The sequence below is a fragment of the Maylandia zebra genome, linkage group LG1 (assembly GCF_041146795.1).
Source record: "Maylandia zebra isolate NMK-2024a linkage group LG1, Mzebra_GT3a, whole genome shotgun sequence".
Taxonomy (NCBI): Eukaryota; Metazoa; Chordata; class Actinopteri; order Cichliformes; family Cichlidae; genus Maylandia; species Maylandia zebra.
Genome location: NC_135167.1, coordinates 26,763,700 through 26,777,830, shown reverse-complemented (window position 1 = coordinate 26,777,830; position 14,131 = coordinate 26,763,700). Strand labels below are relative to the sequence as shown.

Below are 14,131 nucleotides of genomic sequence, written 5' to 3'. Positions count from 1 at the left end.
TGTCTCTCAGAAACAGTTCATAACTTCCCTTCAACTCATTCATGTCGCCTAAAAGGTAAACCTGTTTCTCCATCACTGTTCAGCTCTGATGATTCAGTAAGGACATCTCCTGGTTTCATCCTCATGTTTCCCTCTCACCACATATCCAAACCGACATCATGACCAGCAGCTTTTACAGCTGTGCCTCCAGCAAACATCAGCTGATACTAGAAATTAATATTAAATACATTCTAACAACAGCTGATCAAGCTTAAACGTGCTGCTGTTGTTTAGCGCGACATCCGCTGGTTTCCTGTTTCTGGCGCAAAGTGTGTGATAAACAAACAAGAGAGACATCAGCTGATCATTGATCAGTTTCATGATTGAAGTAGCAATAGAAGAGGCAGCTGTAAAGACAGAATAACTCCAGCTTTGTGTCTTTTTCCATCCTAGCTGAAGTACGGGACAAACTGCGTCTCTTCTCAGCTCAATACGAAACACATAATATTTTCTCTGAATGAGGGACCATTCCATTTTTTAAGGAGCTGTTGGCAACTCTACTAACTAACCTTATGAATAAAATAAAGTTCACTATCAGTAACATCATAGCAACCGAACAGCTGTATAAACTCGTCATGCTAGCTCAGGCAGTATGAGGTATTGTAACTGACTGTAAAAAGTCAGCACAACGAAAATAAACTCCACCTAAACTTGGTTTATATCAGACCCAGATAGACTGCAGGTCATAACTTCTTACCTGAAGTTCAGTTCACCTGACACTTGGACCGGCGGCTGCCTCGTGTCTCTCCTCCTGCCTCACCTTCCCTCATCCACCTGTTGCCTCTGTGGAAGCTCTCCCATAGCCACCACCAAACAACTGAGTTATTTTTACACATAACCAGCATCTGGTCAATCCACCACTTCTCATTGTTCATGCCGTTACAAATAAATAAATAAATAAATAAATAAATAAATAAATAAGTCATCAGCCCACCGTGCAAACGTCCGATGGCTAGTCCAGCTATGTTAACTTGTTAATCTTTCGCCGAAAAAATGTTTTCTGCGGTGCTGTCTTTCGTGCTTGGCTCTCCTACCTTTGCTAACATGATGCGCATAGTGCAGAAGCCGGTGCTGCATTCACTTACCCTCGGATATCTGAGCTTCACTGTGAAACCATAATCGTACATTTGATATTTCATTTATTGTTTTAGCTTTGGGGTGGCTGGTTGGGGGTGGTGGCCTGTGCCCCCCCCAGGCCACCCCGCTGGACACGCCACTGGACACGCCACTGGACATCGGGGCAGCATGAGTACGAGCAATTTTTTTAATTTTTATTTTTATTTTTTTTTACCGATGCCCGTGATGCCGCCCCCCACCACGATGCCGCCCCGGGCAACCGCCCGTGTCTAAAACCGCTACTGTCCAGGCCATAATTAGGCTGAATAACAAATATAAACCAGTCGAGGTAGAAAACAAACAAACCCACAAGCTGCTTCATTCTTAAAAAGACTGAATGTGCTGACCAGCTCAACAACACCAAAAGGCCTGAATGATCATTGGAAATGGCTACAGTGGGTGGTACAGAATTCCTTAGGTTAAGAAGAAAGTCTTTAAAACATCAAAACAAGTGAAGAACATTGAGGTAAGATTATCATTGTGGAAGTCTATAATGCCTAGAGGATGTTTTCATTCTTGAAGGCCGGAAACTTCTAAAAGAGCGCTATGAAGCCAAGATTAACTTGGGAAGAGAAAGATATGGAGAATGTGAGAAACCACTCATGATGTGAAGCATACCACATTATCTGTCAAACAGGCTGTAGGCAATGTTATGGCATGGGTACACTGCTGATGTGACTGCCGATAGAAGCAGCAGGATGAAATGTGAAGTGTACAGGGCTCTACTCTCTGCTCAGATTCAGCCAAATGCTGCAAAACTGATTAGACAGCGCTTGTTGCAGTGCAAATGGATAATGACAGAAAGCGTACTGCAAAAGCACGCCAAGAGTTTATCAAGCCAAAGAAAAGAGATATCGTTGAATGGAATGAAGTAACACGAGTTCAGTCTGAGTCTTCTCACATCATATATCAAAGTCACCACCGCTGGGTACTGCATATGTGCTTTTCTTTTGTAAAAATGTAGATAGATAGATAGATAGATAGATAGATAGATAGATAGATAGATAGATAGATAGATAGATAGATAGATAGATAGATAGATAGATAGATAGATTCAAACCTGGATTCATTTAAAGTACATTGTGTGAGATTGGAAACTTTGCTTCCTATTTTTTTTTTAATATTTGTGATATTTTATTATTATTATCATTATTATTTATTTTAATAAAACATTTAATATACGGCTGTTCGTTAAAGACTGTGAAGCAAGCTTTAGGCCTTTAACTATTAGAGTCCTGTCAACAGAAAGTTACGATATAGAAAGGGTGACGCGGCCGCATTACGTCATGGTCAGGTGATTGACGAGGAAGTAAACAACTCCGAAGACAGTAGACATCTCGACGGGGAAAGGTGAGGAGACGTTACACGTTACATTACAACAAGATTTCTTAACATTTGCAGCCTGGGTTTGCTTCTTAGGCAGTTTTGGCCACAGACGGGCTGACTGTTTGATTTTTGACATGAAGTTTGACGCTGTTTTTACGGCTGTGAAGCGCAGTTAGCTCGCTCGGATCTTACGGCCACTACAGCATCAGCAGCATCCTGCTAGCTTTACATGTGATGCTAGAAAACGGGTTCAGGTGGTTTAAACTTTCAGTGTGTATCCAGCTGTGTTGTAAAAGGTGAGATAGGAACAAAAACTTGGCTGTCCACATGACAGAGGATGTTACTTGGCTTTGCAGAAGTATACACATTTTCCTGTTGTTGTTTTTTTGTTGTCCATTTTAAGGAAACAAAAATGTAAGTAAACTGAGCCCAACTTCAAATAAAATAATAATGGGATGTGTAAAGCCATCGGATTGGGAACTAAATGTAAAATGGGGTTTTTCAGTAGGCTGTTTTAAATTTGTAAAAAAGTGTAAAAAAAAAAAAAAAGGCCAACGTTGCATTTTATAATTGTGAAATAATCTGTTACTTCTCTAGTTGTTTAAGTACTGATGGGTGGAAAAGGGTTGTCAAATTTAAAGATGAAACTGATCAAAACTGGTCTGATATTTGTTTGTTTATCCCGTGGTTTTGGATTTAAATACACTTTTTTTTTCTTCAAATTATGCTTTTTATTTTCTTAATCCATCTGTGACATCTTCAGGTCCAGCTGTCCAGATGACATCCCTTATCTGCACTTTACAACACCATCAAGACGATGTCAACTGGTGCGCCTTCTCGGCCAAGCTGTTAGCCACATGTTCTGGGGACAAAACCCTCAGGATATACGACGCCCGTGATTTCTCCGAGCTGCCTTTTTCGCCGCTGACAGGTCACGGCTACAGTGTCCACTGCTGCTGCTTCAGCACCTGTAGTCAGTTCCTCGCTTCGTGCTCCACAGATGCGACCACGGTGATCTGGTCAATGGTCTCGGGTGAGATCGAGGCTGTGCTGGAGCATCCTGGCCGTAGCCCCGTCAGGATCTGCGCTTTCTCTCCTGACTCTCTCCACTTGGTTTCTGGTGCATCTGATGGCACTTTGGCTCTTTGGGATTTTCCCTCCAGACAGCTGCGAAGGTAAAATTGTTAACCGAGTATCTCTGAAGCTAAATTATTTAAGGGGAAAACAAGGGAACTTTCCCTTGCTGGAGTTTCTTAAATGCTAGGAAGCCTCTATCTTGCAGTGTGACTCTAAATGTCACAAAAAAAACGTGACAAGCATTTTCACAATTTTCTGACTTTTGATAGCAAGATTACATGGAAGATTAGTTGAGAATTAAAATAATTGTTGTTTATTATAAGCTATTGTGTTATCGGCTGATGGTAAATTTAAAGATGTTCTTAACATTAAGACTTCTCAACATTATACAGGTCTGTAGTTTTTGTTATAATGACAAAAATGAGCTGGAACATAAATGTAAACGGGAGTCTGCACCAGTGTTTGCACTGGCCTCCTGTCACTATCAGTTTCCATGTGTTAATAAATGGGAATGATAATAGCCCTGAAGTGAAAAATAAATTGCTCATGCAGCTGCTGTCGGTTGTTTTTGTGAAGGACCGGGGCAGTGAATGACACAACAATGGTAGCCTGCTCCTTTAGCCCCTGCAGTCAGATGTTTATGACTGGCTCCACATACGGAGACCTGCGTTTGTGGGACCTGCGCATGAACCAGCTCCACGCAGAGAAGAACGCCCACGACCTGGGCGTCTCCTGCTGTACCTTCGCTCCGAGCATCCTCAGCGGTGAGAACTGTTGCTGTGCATCAGGGTGTTTTACAGCAGCCTCTGGGAATAAAGGCCCTTACACATTGGACGCATACAATTCCTGCAGATATTTAGTATTTTTTCAAATCAAACTGGATTCTTCAGATTAAAAAATTTTTTTATGTGAGTAAAGAGACACCGATAATAGATGTGACACAACCATTTTATTGATCACAAATAAATAAATAAATCACTAAATAAAATGCAGATAACATTTTTTTTAGTGATCTCACACCATCCCTTGTAGAAGAGTCACCAGAAAGTACACAAGGTCAAATTACTGCAATGCTGTTTGATTAAAATGCCATCGGTGGTGTGATCCGTACACTGCTGCTCTGTTTGGACTTGGACTGATTGTTTATTAGTAATTTTCTTTGTGAGAGACTGAGACTCTCTTTGCATTTTATTGTTTTTGTCTTTCAGGGGGTCAAGTTGTGCAGTTTCGTGTGGCGTCTTGTGGACAGGACAGCCTGCTGAAGATATGGGCCATAAACAAGTTGAGCTCTGGAGGTAGAGTGCGGCGCTCCCTCTCCGTATATCTCCTCTCATTTGATCCCTTTCTGTTGTTATTTTTTACGACCTCTTTGCATATCAGCTAACATTGCAAACCTGGATTTCACGTCCTCTGTTCCTACATGCCAGACTCCACAGATGCTAAACAGCTGTCACAGTAATACCATTTAAGGCAGAATTTGACTATCATGTTGTCATGTGACCCGTTGAAGCCTGCACTGTGGTGAAACTGTAGCCTCTCAGTGTGCACTCGTTCAGAGTTTGATGTGTATGCATTTCCAGAGGCACAACGATTCAAATCACTGGTGCTGCAAGTCCAAACGAGCTACCAGTTTTTTTTATGCTGTTATTAAAATTAACTGCAGATGAACTGTTTGTACTTCACTCCCCCACCTTTCTTTCTTTTTACCTTAAAGAGACTCTTTATTTCTGGATGTTACCATCTAATCCTTAAACTGAAAACAGTCCAGCTTGCTGTGTATTTTGATCTTTGTGCAAATGTGATTTATCTTCCGCAGCGTATAAGATGAAGCTCCTGCACACATTAACTGGCCAATCAGCTCCCGTCCTTTCCTGTGCGTACTCCTCAGATGGGCAGCTACTTGTGTCTGGGTGAGAGCTCAACTTTACTTTTCAAAACATCTGCTGTCTAATTGTGTTTAATAATTAAATTAATAATACTTGCTCTTCTTTACTTTGGGAAATTATTGCATATTAAATTAGGACTTATTTTATGATTTTGGAGTTGGCTTAATGCACCACTCTCTCAAAGTAATGAGATTAATTAAATCTGGTACACTGTGAGGGTAGCTGCCATATAAATTGTACTCAAATTGTATTTGATGGGCCAAAACATGCAGCACATTTACACGATTTCTAGCCAGCTTGATTCCCTCATAGTTTCAAGCTAAATCTATATTTGACACCCCTCGCTTGATCTGAAATACCTCAGCATCCGTGTCTTGATCTATTTGAGATCAAAAGTCTGCTTTGAAATATAGATTGTTTTCCTGGATGTGTAAGTAGGCCACCTCTGCACAAATATAACGGTGCAGTACTCAGGAGCAAACACTAGAGGGAGACATGGACTGCTCTATTTCTTAATGGGTGAACACGAATTTGAGTCCAGCCTACTGTGCTGCATTTAACAGTTAAGCAATACAAATGTTTTTTAGGTGGTTGTAATCTTTTTTTTTTTTAATCTCATATTTTTATGTCTTTCAGCTCTGTGGACAAAACAGTCACAATTTATGATGCTGTAAGCACTTCTCTTATTCTGATTTACCAAGCGGCATTAGCTTAAATTGTATATTAAAATATATCTGTCTGGATTGAATACAGAAAGCTCATGTTTTGTTTTTTGCTCATATTGTCTGCAGGAGAATGCAGTTTTGCTTTACAGGCTGAAACAGCACGAAAGGTAAACATTGATTTTCACTGACGTGGTGAGGCTTTGTTTGCTGGATTTTCACACTGAGTATAAGCACGACTTTGTGTCACAAAGACGATACTGAAATTTTCTCCCAACTTGCCAGGCAGAATTCTTTTCTGTTTAGTTCGTGATTTGATTCTGTATTTCTGTATTCTTAAATTGATACGTCTGATGAAACTAGAAATTACAGCATACAAAATTGGCCACAATATAAGATTTTGAATATTTAAAATAGCTAAAGTTAAAGCTAATGATAAAATAATTGAAGTTACTGTGATCATTTTTGCACTATTGGTTTTGTCTATATTACTTGCTGTGGTTTTATACAGACCTGAGCTCTTGTTTTTAATTTCTTCTTGCAGCAATTTGTAAATTTCTCCATAAACAGTGATGTAGTTGCTGCATAACGCTGATGTAACTGATGGAAATGACATAGGCACTTAGCCATGTTGCTTTTATATAGGAATAAAACCAGAATAGCCAAGTGGTTGTTTTTACAGAGAGACCTGTTGCAGATGAGTTGTGATCATGAGCACAGACTCATTTAGCCTGATTGCAACATGTTGGCAATCTGGTTGTTTTTATGAATTAAACTGGACTTATTCAAAAGTGTTTGGAGTCAGTCTGCGACCTGTGCAGTCGCTTCATGATCAAAAGTGGTCAGGCAGAAGTTAAGGGTGTTGGACACTCATTCTCTGGATGACCAGATGTTTGCCACAACTACTTGCAAACAGTCTCAGACGGTAAACAGTTGAGTGCAGTCACCAGGTAACCAACATTTCTAGTTGCATGGAGGTTTCAATCTTGTTTTTATCATCTTGTGTGGCTGAGCGATGAAAGAGGTCTATACGGTTTCTCCGTGGCAGTCAGTTATGTAGAGACAGCCAGATTCATAATAATATTTTCATGTAACCTTTAAATTATTACAAAATCTACATCTTTAACAGGCGTTTGGGCTCCAAGTCATCATTGTTGACAAGTATTCTGACTCTAATCTCTATTCAGAATATGTGACTGTTGGCCATCAGTAGATAACGCACATCAAAAACTATTGACTTCTTTTCTTTTTTCTCACTAAAACAGGGTTAGGGGTAGCTAGGGTTCTGCAAGAATATTCTACTGGAAATAGTAGGTACTGGATCTAAATCTCTTGCAGTATGTTTTTGCCCCCTAACTGGTGCACAACCAGGTGTCAAGTCTGCCCGTGGCCACCACCCTGCTCCGCCCCTGCTGGTGGACAACGCGTCTGTATAAAAGAAACACAAAATTCAAAACTCATTAAGTCCCATGTTTGTGGGGAAAGCGATAGCTGAAACTCCGCCCATGATGTGATCTACATCAGCGGTCCCCAACCCCTGGGCCTCGGACCGGTACCGGTCCATGAGTCGTTTGGTACCGGGCCGCGAGAGTTGAGGCTGAGGTGTGAAATGTATGGTTTTCAGGGTTTTCAGCGTTATTTTGTTATCGTTTTTATCGTTAACTCGGTTTTCCTGGGTCTTTTCACGTGTGTTATGAATAAATCTTCTTTTTTTCAGTACCGGTACTAGTTTTATTTTGTTGTATTTATCCGCGACACCCTAAAGGCCGGTCCGTGAAAATATTGTCGGGCATAAACCGGTCCGTGGTGCAAAAAAGGTTGGGGGCCGCTGATCTACATGATTAAAACGGGTTGTGTTGCATTGTTGTCCCTAAACTTGTGTTTTTTTTAGAAAAAGGTAAGACTACTCTCACTCTGTCCCTCCCACCCACGCAAAACCCACAGCTGAACGATCACACTTGCATGCTATTTATACGTCCATCCAGCCACCTGTGTCTGAAAGGCAGCAGACTCCTTTCAGCGGGGCGAATGAAAGTCGTTTTGGAAAATCACTAACTGAAGAGGAAGCAAGCGGCAAGTTGAGGAAAAGTGGATAAATGGGGAAGAAGTTTTTTCATTACTTGACAAAATGTCTTCAGGAAACTGCTTTGAGTTAGACAAACTGATGATACAACATTGTGAGAGTCTCTTAGGTCGGGTTAGTGCGTGCCTCTCTTTCAGCTCTTTTAATCGTAGAGATATTTGTGTGAAGCCAGCTAGCTTTTGTGGATCATCATTTCTCAGCAATCCAGCTTAGGTTCAAGAGAGATTGGACTCATTAACGCTGCCTTGACTTTACTGAATCCGCTGAGAATTTGATTTTAATCCTTATTGAGATGCTCAGTGCGGCTTTCAGCATGGTAAGCCTTCACTGAATTGGTCCTGATGGAGAGCATTTTTATCACTGTGACATATGTAGCATCAAGCCAGAATTAAAAAAACTTTTGGCCATCTAGGAAGCAACTGCAGTTTTAAAGCTTCAAGCAGACCTATTATGCTTTGTCTTATTTCCTGTTAGAATAGTCGATGCTCATATTAAAGAGTCAAAGTTCCAGATAATGAGGCGAGGATGTGTCCAAGTAATCCCTGTCAGCTCAAACTAGGCTTCAGCCTAATCACTCAATTTCAGAGAGGTTTCTTTTTCCTACTCTTTGCTTTTGCATGAGGTCAGAGAGCATGAATGTGCTCATGTCTTCAATTCAGTTAATTTTCCTTATTAGAGGGCCAAATCACAACAACGGTCACCAAGGTGCTTCATATTGTAAAGTAAAGAAACCCCAACAAGTACACAACCCCCTATGAGAAAGCACGCTGGCGACAGTGGGAAGGAAAAACTCAATTTTAACAGGAAGAAACCTTTGTCACTTTCTCCAGCAGAAACAGGCTCAGGGAGGGACAGCCATCTGCTGTGACCGTTTCTTATGACAGCTCTCATGACAGATCTCTTATCAAGCTCCTCCCCCAAGCAGACATTCAGAAGAAAGTTTCCTTAAAGTGAAAGAAAAGGAGCTAAAACGGTTTGTTTCAGACAGTGCACCAAGCCCCAGTGTAAGATTAATCAGGATTATTCTGAACTGTGAATCATGCAAAGCTACTCTAGGCAAGTCCAGGTATTAAAAACAAGCAAACATGCAATTGGAAACTGACATCAAAGATTCCCTTTAAGTCATCGAGCTGCTTAGCAGGACTGAGATGTGGTTCTTTCCACTTTGACTTCTGAATTACTGATTTTAATAGACTCTGTTTGAGTGCTTGTATAACAAAGGTTTACTCAACGTCTTATTTTTCATTTTTCTTTTTACATGTAGTTTAAAATAAGGTCAAACTTTGTGAATTTCCTTCAGAATTATTAATGCATAGTAGTATGTGTATGTGTAATTTAATTTAAAAAAGTAGTAGAAAATAAAAACAATTATCAAGCTGCTGGAGTAATTTGAAATCCAAGGTAATCATTACGTTCGTGTATGATTCTTGGAAATGATTGCATTGATGTTGAAAATGTAATCCTGCCCATTGACATCGATGTGATTGTGTTATTGGCATAATTGTTGTCGGTGAATCATGCATAAGCTGTTTGCCTGGTAAATCTGTTCGGACACCTTTCTCTGTCAGTCTGTTATTTTTTACCATATAGAGAAATTATACCTGTATTGTGAATAGAAGCAGCGTTCAGGTGGTTATCCTCTGCTGCAGGTACGTGACGGCGTGCGCCTTCTCTCCGACCTCACCGCTTATTGCTACAGGATCTATGGATAAGACCATAAACATCTGGAGGCTGGAGGATGGTTGCGGTGGAAACGGTAGGGAGGGAAAAACCCACACGCATCACTTTAGAAGAGTCACATCTATGTTTTGATGAGTTGTAAAAATGTTCCTGTAATCTGTTTTTGTTTTTCTCCCTTACTGCACCTCCCCGTCCAACGGAAAGGCGGGAAGCTGTTGCCTGGTTGGTTTTCTTTCTATCTTTTTTTGTTTTTTCTTGTTTGGACACATTTTTATGTCACTTTAACAACAACAACAGCAGACTGAGTACAACAGCAAGCAACACTCAGCAGTAACAGGCCAGCTTTTATTGCTCCTTTTTTGCCAGCTCTGAAAAACAGAGGATTTTTTAAAGACCTTATAACCTTTATATTCTCTGCTGAGTACGAATCAGTATAACCTTTAATAACAGTGTTTCAGCTCAAGAGCATCATTGGCTCTTTTTTTGTGTGTCTTAAGATTTTACATGTTAAAGCAGCTTCGTCTCCTAAAGAAGGGCACAGATGTTGGTTTCACGGTCGCCCTCGTTTCCTCGATCACTCGCCACTCTCACGTGTTTGCAGTTGGCCCAAAGACTTCATTGCATTTCTCATGTTTACGGTTCTTTTTCTTTGTTTTGTTTGTCTTGCAGAAGAATCTGCTCAGACTTCAATCAAAGGTGATAAGACAGCTTTACTGTATTATGTGTTGCAGATATTCTATACAAAAATATTCCAGTCCTGAGACAAAGTGTGCACGAAAGCCTGCGATTGTTTTTGTCCTAATCACACTATTCACGTTTGGTTTCACATTAATCTTTCAAACATTTATTTATATCGCTGTAACAGCCACAGCCTCACGATCAATAAGCAGTCAGCCGGACTCCAGGTTCGCCTTGCATGGAGAATATGTGTCCATTTTTCAAAAGCTGTCTAGGACTGACCATCTTGCTTTGACTCACCCTCTCAGGGAGAGCCTCGGGAGGCCGATCGAAGCTGCTGGTCAGCGATTGGTCGGAGGACGATGTGTCAGAGTGGCTGCTGGAGGAAGGCCTCGAGGGATTGGTGGACAGATTTAAGGCCAATAACATAGATGGGACAGAGCTGCTCAGCCTCACCAAGGAAACACTGGCGTCAGAGCTGCACGTCGGTGAGGAAGACGAGCATCACACGCTGCTCAGCGAGAGCGGCGCCGCTTCCCCACTCCCTCCTTTTCCCACAGTCCTAATACTTTCCTTTTTGTCCAGAACAGAAGGATAAAAGCCCAGTCTTATGAGCATTACACGCCGGGTCTCTTGTGAGAATGAGCACGGCCGCGTGCGGATTAGGATTTTTGCACCTATTTACATGGATAAAAGATGGCATATTAAATCAAAGTAAGGGTGAAGGAATGGGTGCTGATGGGGAGGGGGTGGGGGGGTTTTACTCAGCAAGATTATGTAATATTAGGCTGCACTGGGAAACCACTAAGCTTTAGGGACCTTAGCGGTTCGGACGTTTAATCTGGAGCGCTTCTTCAGTTACATAACCCAATCATCAAAACAGAATTCCCCATACGGTATAAAGTGGATTTATACCTAAGCCCTATTGGTTATTTCCAAGTCTGTCTGAATGTATTATTTTTAGTTGATCAGACGCTTTTGTTTTTTTTCCTCCCCCCTTTCACCATCAAGTGAAACCGCTCGGCAAAGTCGGAGCGTTATGTTGTCAATGTCAGTCTACCAGCTAGGCCTGTGTTCGTCACGTAGTTGTCAGCAAATGTTTGTTGCATTGCCGTGCCGTCATTTTCATCCCACAGTCGCTGTCAATCACTCCTCGCCGTGGCAGCTCGCGTTCACATTGTTCTGTTCTTAGTAACGCCGCGTGAATCCCACCTTGCTTGTAACCAGAACTAACTTGGAGAAGAGTGTTAGAGTAGTAGTCTGTTTTATCTGCTACAATGACAGAGAGACAGAGACGGAGCGCCCTGACGCATTTTTCAAAGCTGAGAGTGAAATCAATGCCTCTTTGAGAGGAAAGCACACAATGTTTAAAGTCCTTTGTGTTCATTTGCAGTTAAGGCATTTTTTATGAGATTGTTTATTTGTAAACTATAATTTCTGTGTGATGATTTATTTTTTTTCAAAGTAAAACTGGCCCCCGGGTAGCTGCTGAGCATTTATCTTTGAATTGGACAGACAGCAGACATGGTCTGGTCCCACCACCCTCACCCACGCTCACATTTGTCACCCGAGAGCGCAAAGTGCTAAAGACACGAATAACAAATGCTCAGAGGCTTCATCGTATTGATATTACTGTCAGTGTTTGGGTCAGTTCAGCTTGTTCCACTTGATGCTCAGCTATTTTCCTTTTCCTTTTTTCTTTCTTTCTTTGAATCACTGCACACCGAGTCTTTATGTGCCTCTGTTCTGTGGCTGATGTGTGTCTGTAGAGTCAGTCGGCCTGCGCAGTAAACTCCTGAGGAAGGTGGAGGAGCTGAAGAGTGATTCAGTGTGTCTAGGCATTCCCGATGAGTTCCTGTGTCCAATCACCAGAGAACTGATGAAGGAGCCGGTTATTGCTGCTGGTGAGCTGAGATCATCGATCGTGTGTTTCATCATTACTTTGTGCTTTTTTGTGTTGTTTACACAGTTTTTTCCACCCCAAACAGATGGCTACTCATATGAAAAAGAGGCCATTGAGAGCTGGATTAATACCAAAAACCGCTCCAGCCCCATGACCAACCTCCCCTTGCTGACGACTCTGCTCACCCCTAACCACACCCTGAAGATGGCTATTGGTCGCTGGAAGACCAGCCAATAGACATCTGTGGATCTGAGCTGGCGTGCTAATGATTTTTCACTGAAGTGTAGAGAAGCAGAATGCAGTGCTCAGATAAATGCCCACAGCACCGTTTCAGGAAAAGGTGTGCATGATAGTTAGCCAGATTTTAAACGACCAACCCGAATCAACAATCAGCTGCCTGCTATCACACAGAGGGGGGGAAAAGACCAGCATGAGTATCCAGAGTTTTCAAGAATGCACTTAGCTATTCACTCAAATTCAACTGGCTTTGGCTGCAGCAAATATGTCACTTTTAGGCTGGATCATGTTTTCAATTTCCTCATATTTGGTCCTTCCTGTGAAATCCCTGTTTTGATTTTTGATCAGTGAAGAATGAGGAAAACTATTTGCCTGCATTGCTTTTAATGATTCCCCTAACCTCACTTTACAAATAGGTGACTATTTTGTTATTATGTGAAACTGATTAGCATTATTTATATATATATATATATATATATATATATATATATATATATATATATATATATATATATATATATATATATATATATATATATATTATATTTATATATTTATATTTATATATATATATATATATTTATATATATATATATATATATATATATATATATATTTATATATTTATATATATATATATATATATATATATATATATATATATATTTATATTTATATTTATATTTATATTTATATATATATATATATATATATATATTTATATTTATATTTATATTTATATTTATATTTATTTATATATATATATATATATATATATATATATATATATATATTTTTATATATATATATATATATATATATTTTTATATATATTTATTTATATATATATATATATATATATATATTTATTTATATATATATTTATATATGTATATGTATATATATATACATATACACAAAACACTATTTGCACTAACTGTAGATCAGAAGAATCTACAGTGTATTTAATTTAGATTGCTGTAACCTTGTTGTTTACCTTAGGCTGTATGTGAAAGATGAACATAGCTGCTGTGTTGGAACAGCGACGCCAATGTGGAAGTGCCTTTCACCTGCATTCTTTCTATTAGCCAGCAGGGGGCGACTGCTCTGGTTGCACAAATAAGCAAAATTCATAAGAAGCCTGATAGAAATCCTTCTGCTCTCTTCGTTTATGGGCTCAGTAAACATCTTCCTGATGACTTTATAAACTCAGTCACTAGTTTAAAGTCTTGCTGAATACAAGATGATGCTCATTTGTGTGGCATTTGGCAGTTTCTAACTCCTTTCCACTCCTCACACGAGAAATTTTGGTTCAGAAAAGCCAAGATGGTGAGACCCGAAATGCTCAAGTCCAGACTGGAGAAAGATAGTCCGTGTTTTATATTGATGTTTATTACAACCCTTTTCCAAAAAAGGATGCTTTTTATCATTTCAGAACAATTTC

General features: G+C 40.1%; 1 protein-coding gene across 1 annotated transcript; it reads left to right on the top strand.

The window, feature by feature from the left end:
- Window positions 1–2,428: 2,428 nt before the first annotated feature.
- LOC101468450 (WD repeat, SAM and U-box domain-containing protein 1) lies at window positions 2,429–13,169 on the top strand. Its single transcript, XM_004543376.5, has 13 exons — window positions 2,429–2,505; window positions 3,245–3,656; window positions 4,135–4,322; window positions 4,767–4,853; window positions 5,375–5,468; window positions 6,081–6,114; window positions 6,236–6,276; window positions 9,839–9,945; window positions 10,074–10,091; window positions 10,539–10,565; window positions 10,856–11,035; window positions 12,317–12,451; window positions 12,536–13,169. Exons 2-13 carry the CDS (start codon window positions 3,259–3,261, stop codon window positions 12,685–12,687), a joined length of 1,461 nt encoding a protein of 486 aa, XP_004543433.1. The 5' UTR covers window positions 2,429–2,505; window positions 3,245–3,258; the 3' UTR covers window positions 12,688–13,169.
- The last annotated feature ends 962 nt before the right edge of the window (window positions 13,170–14,131 follow it).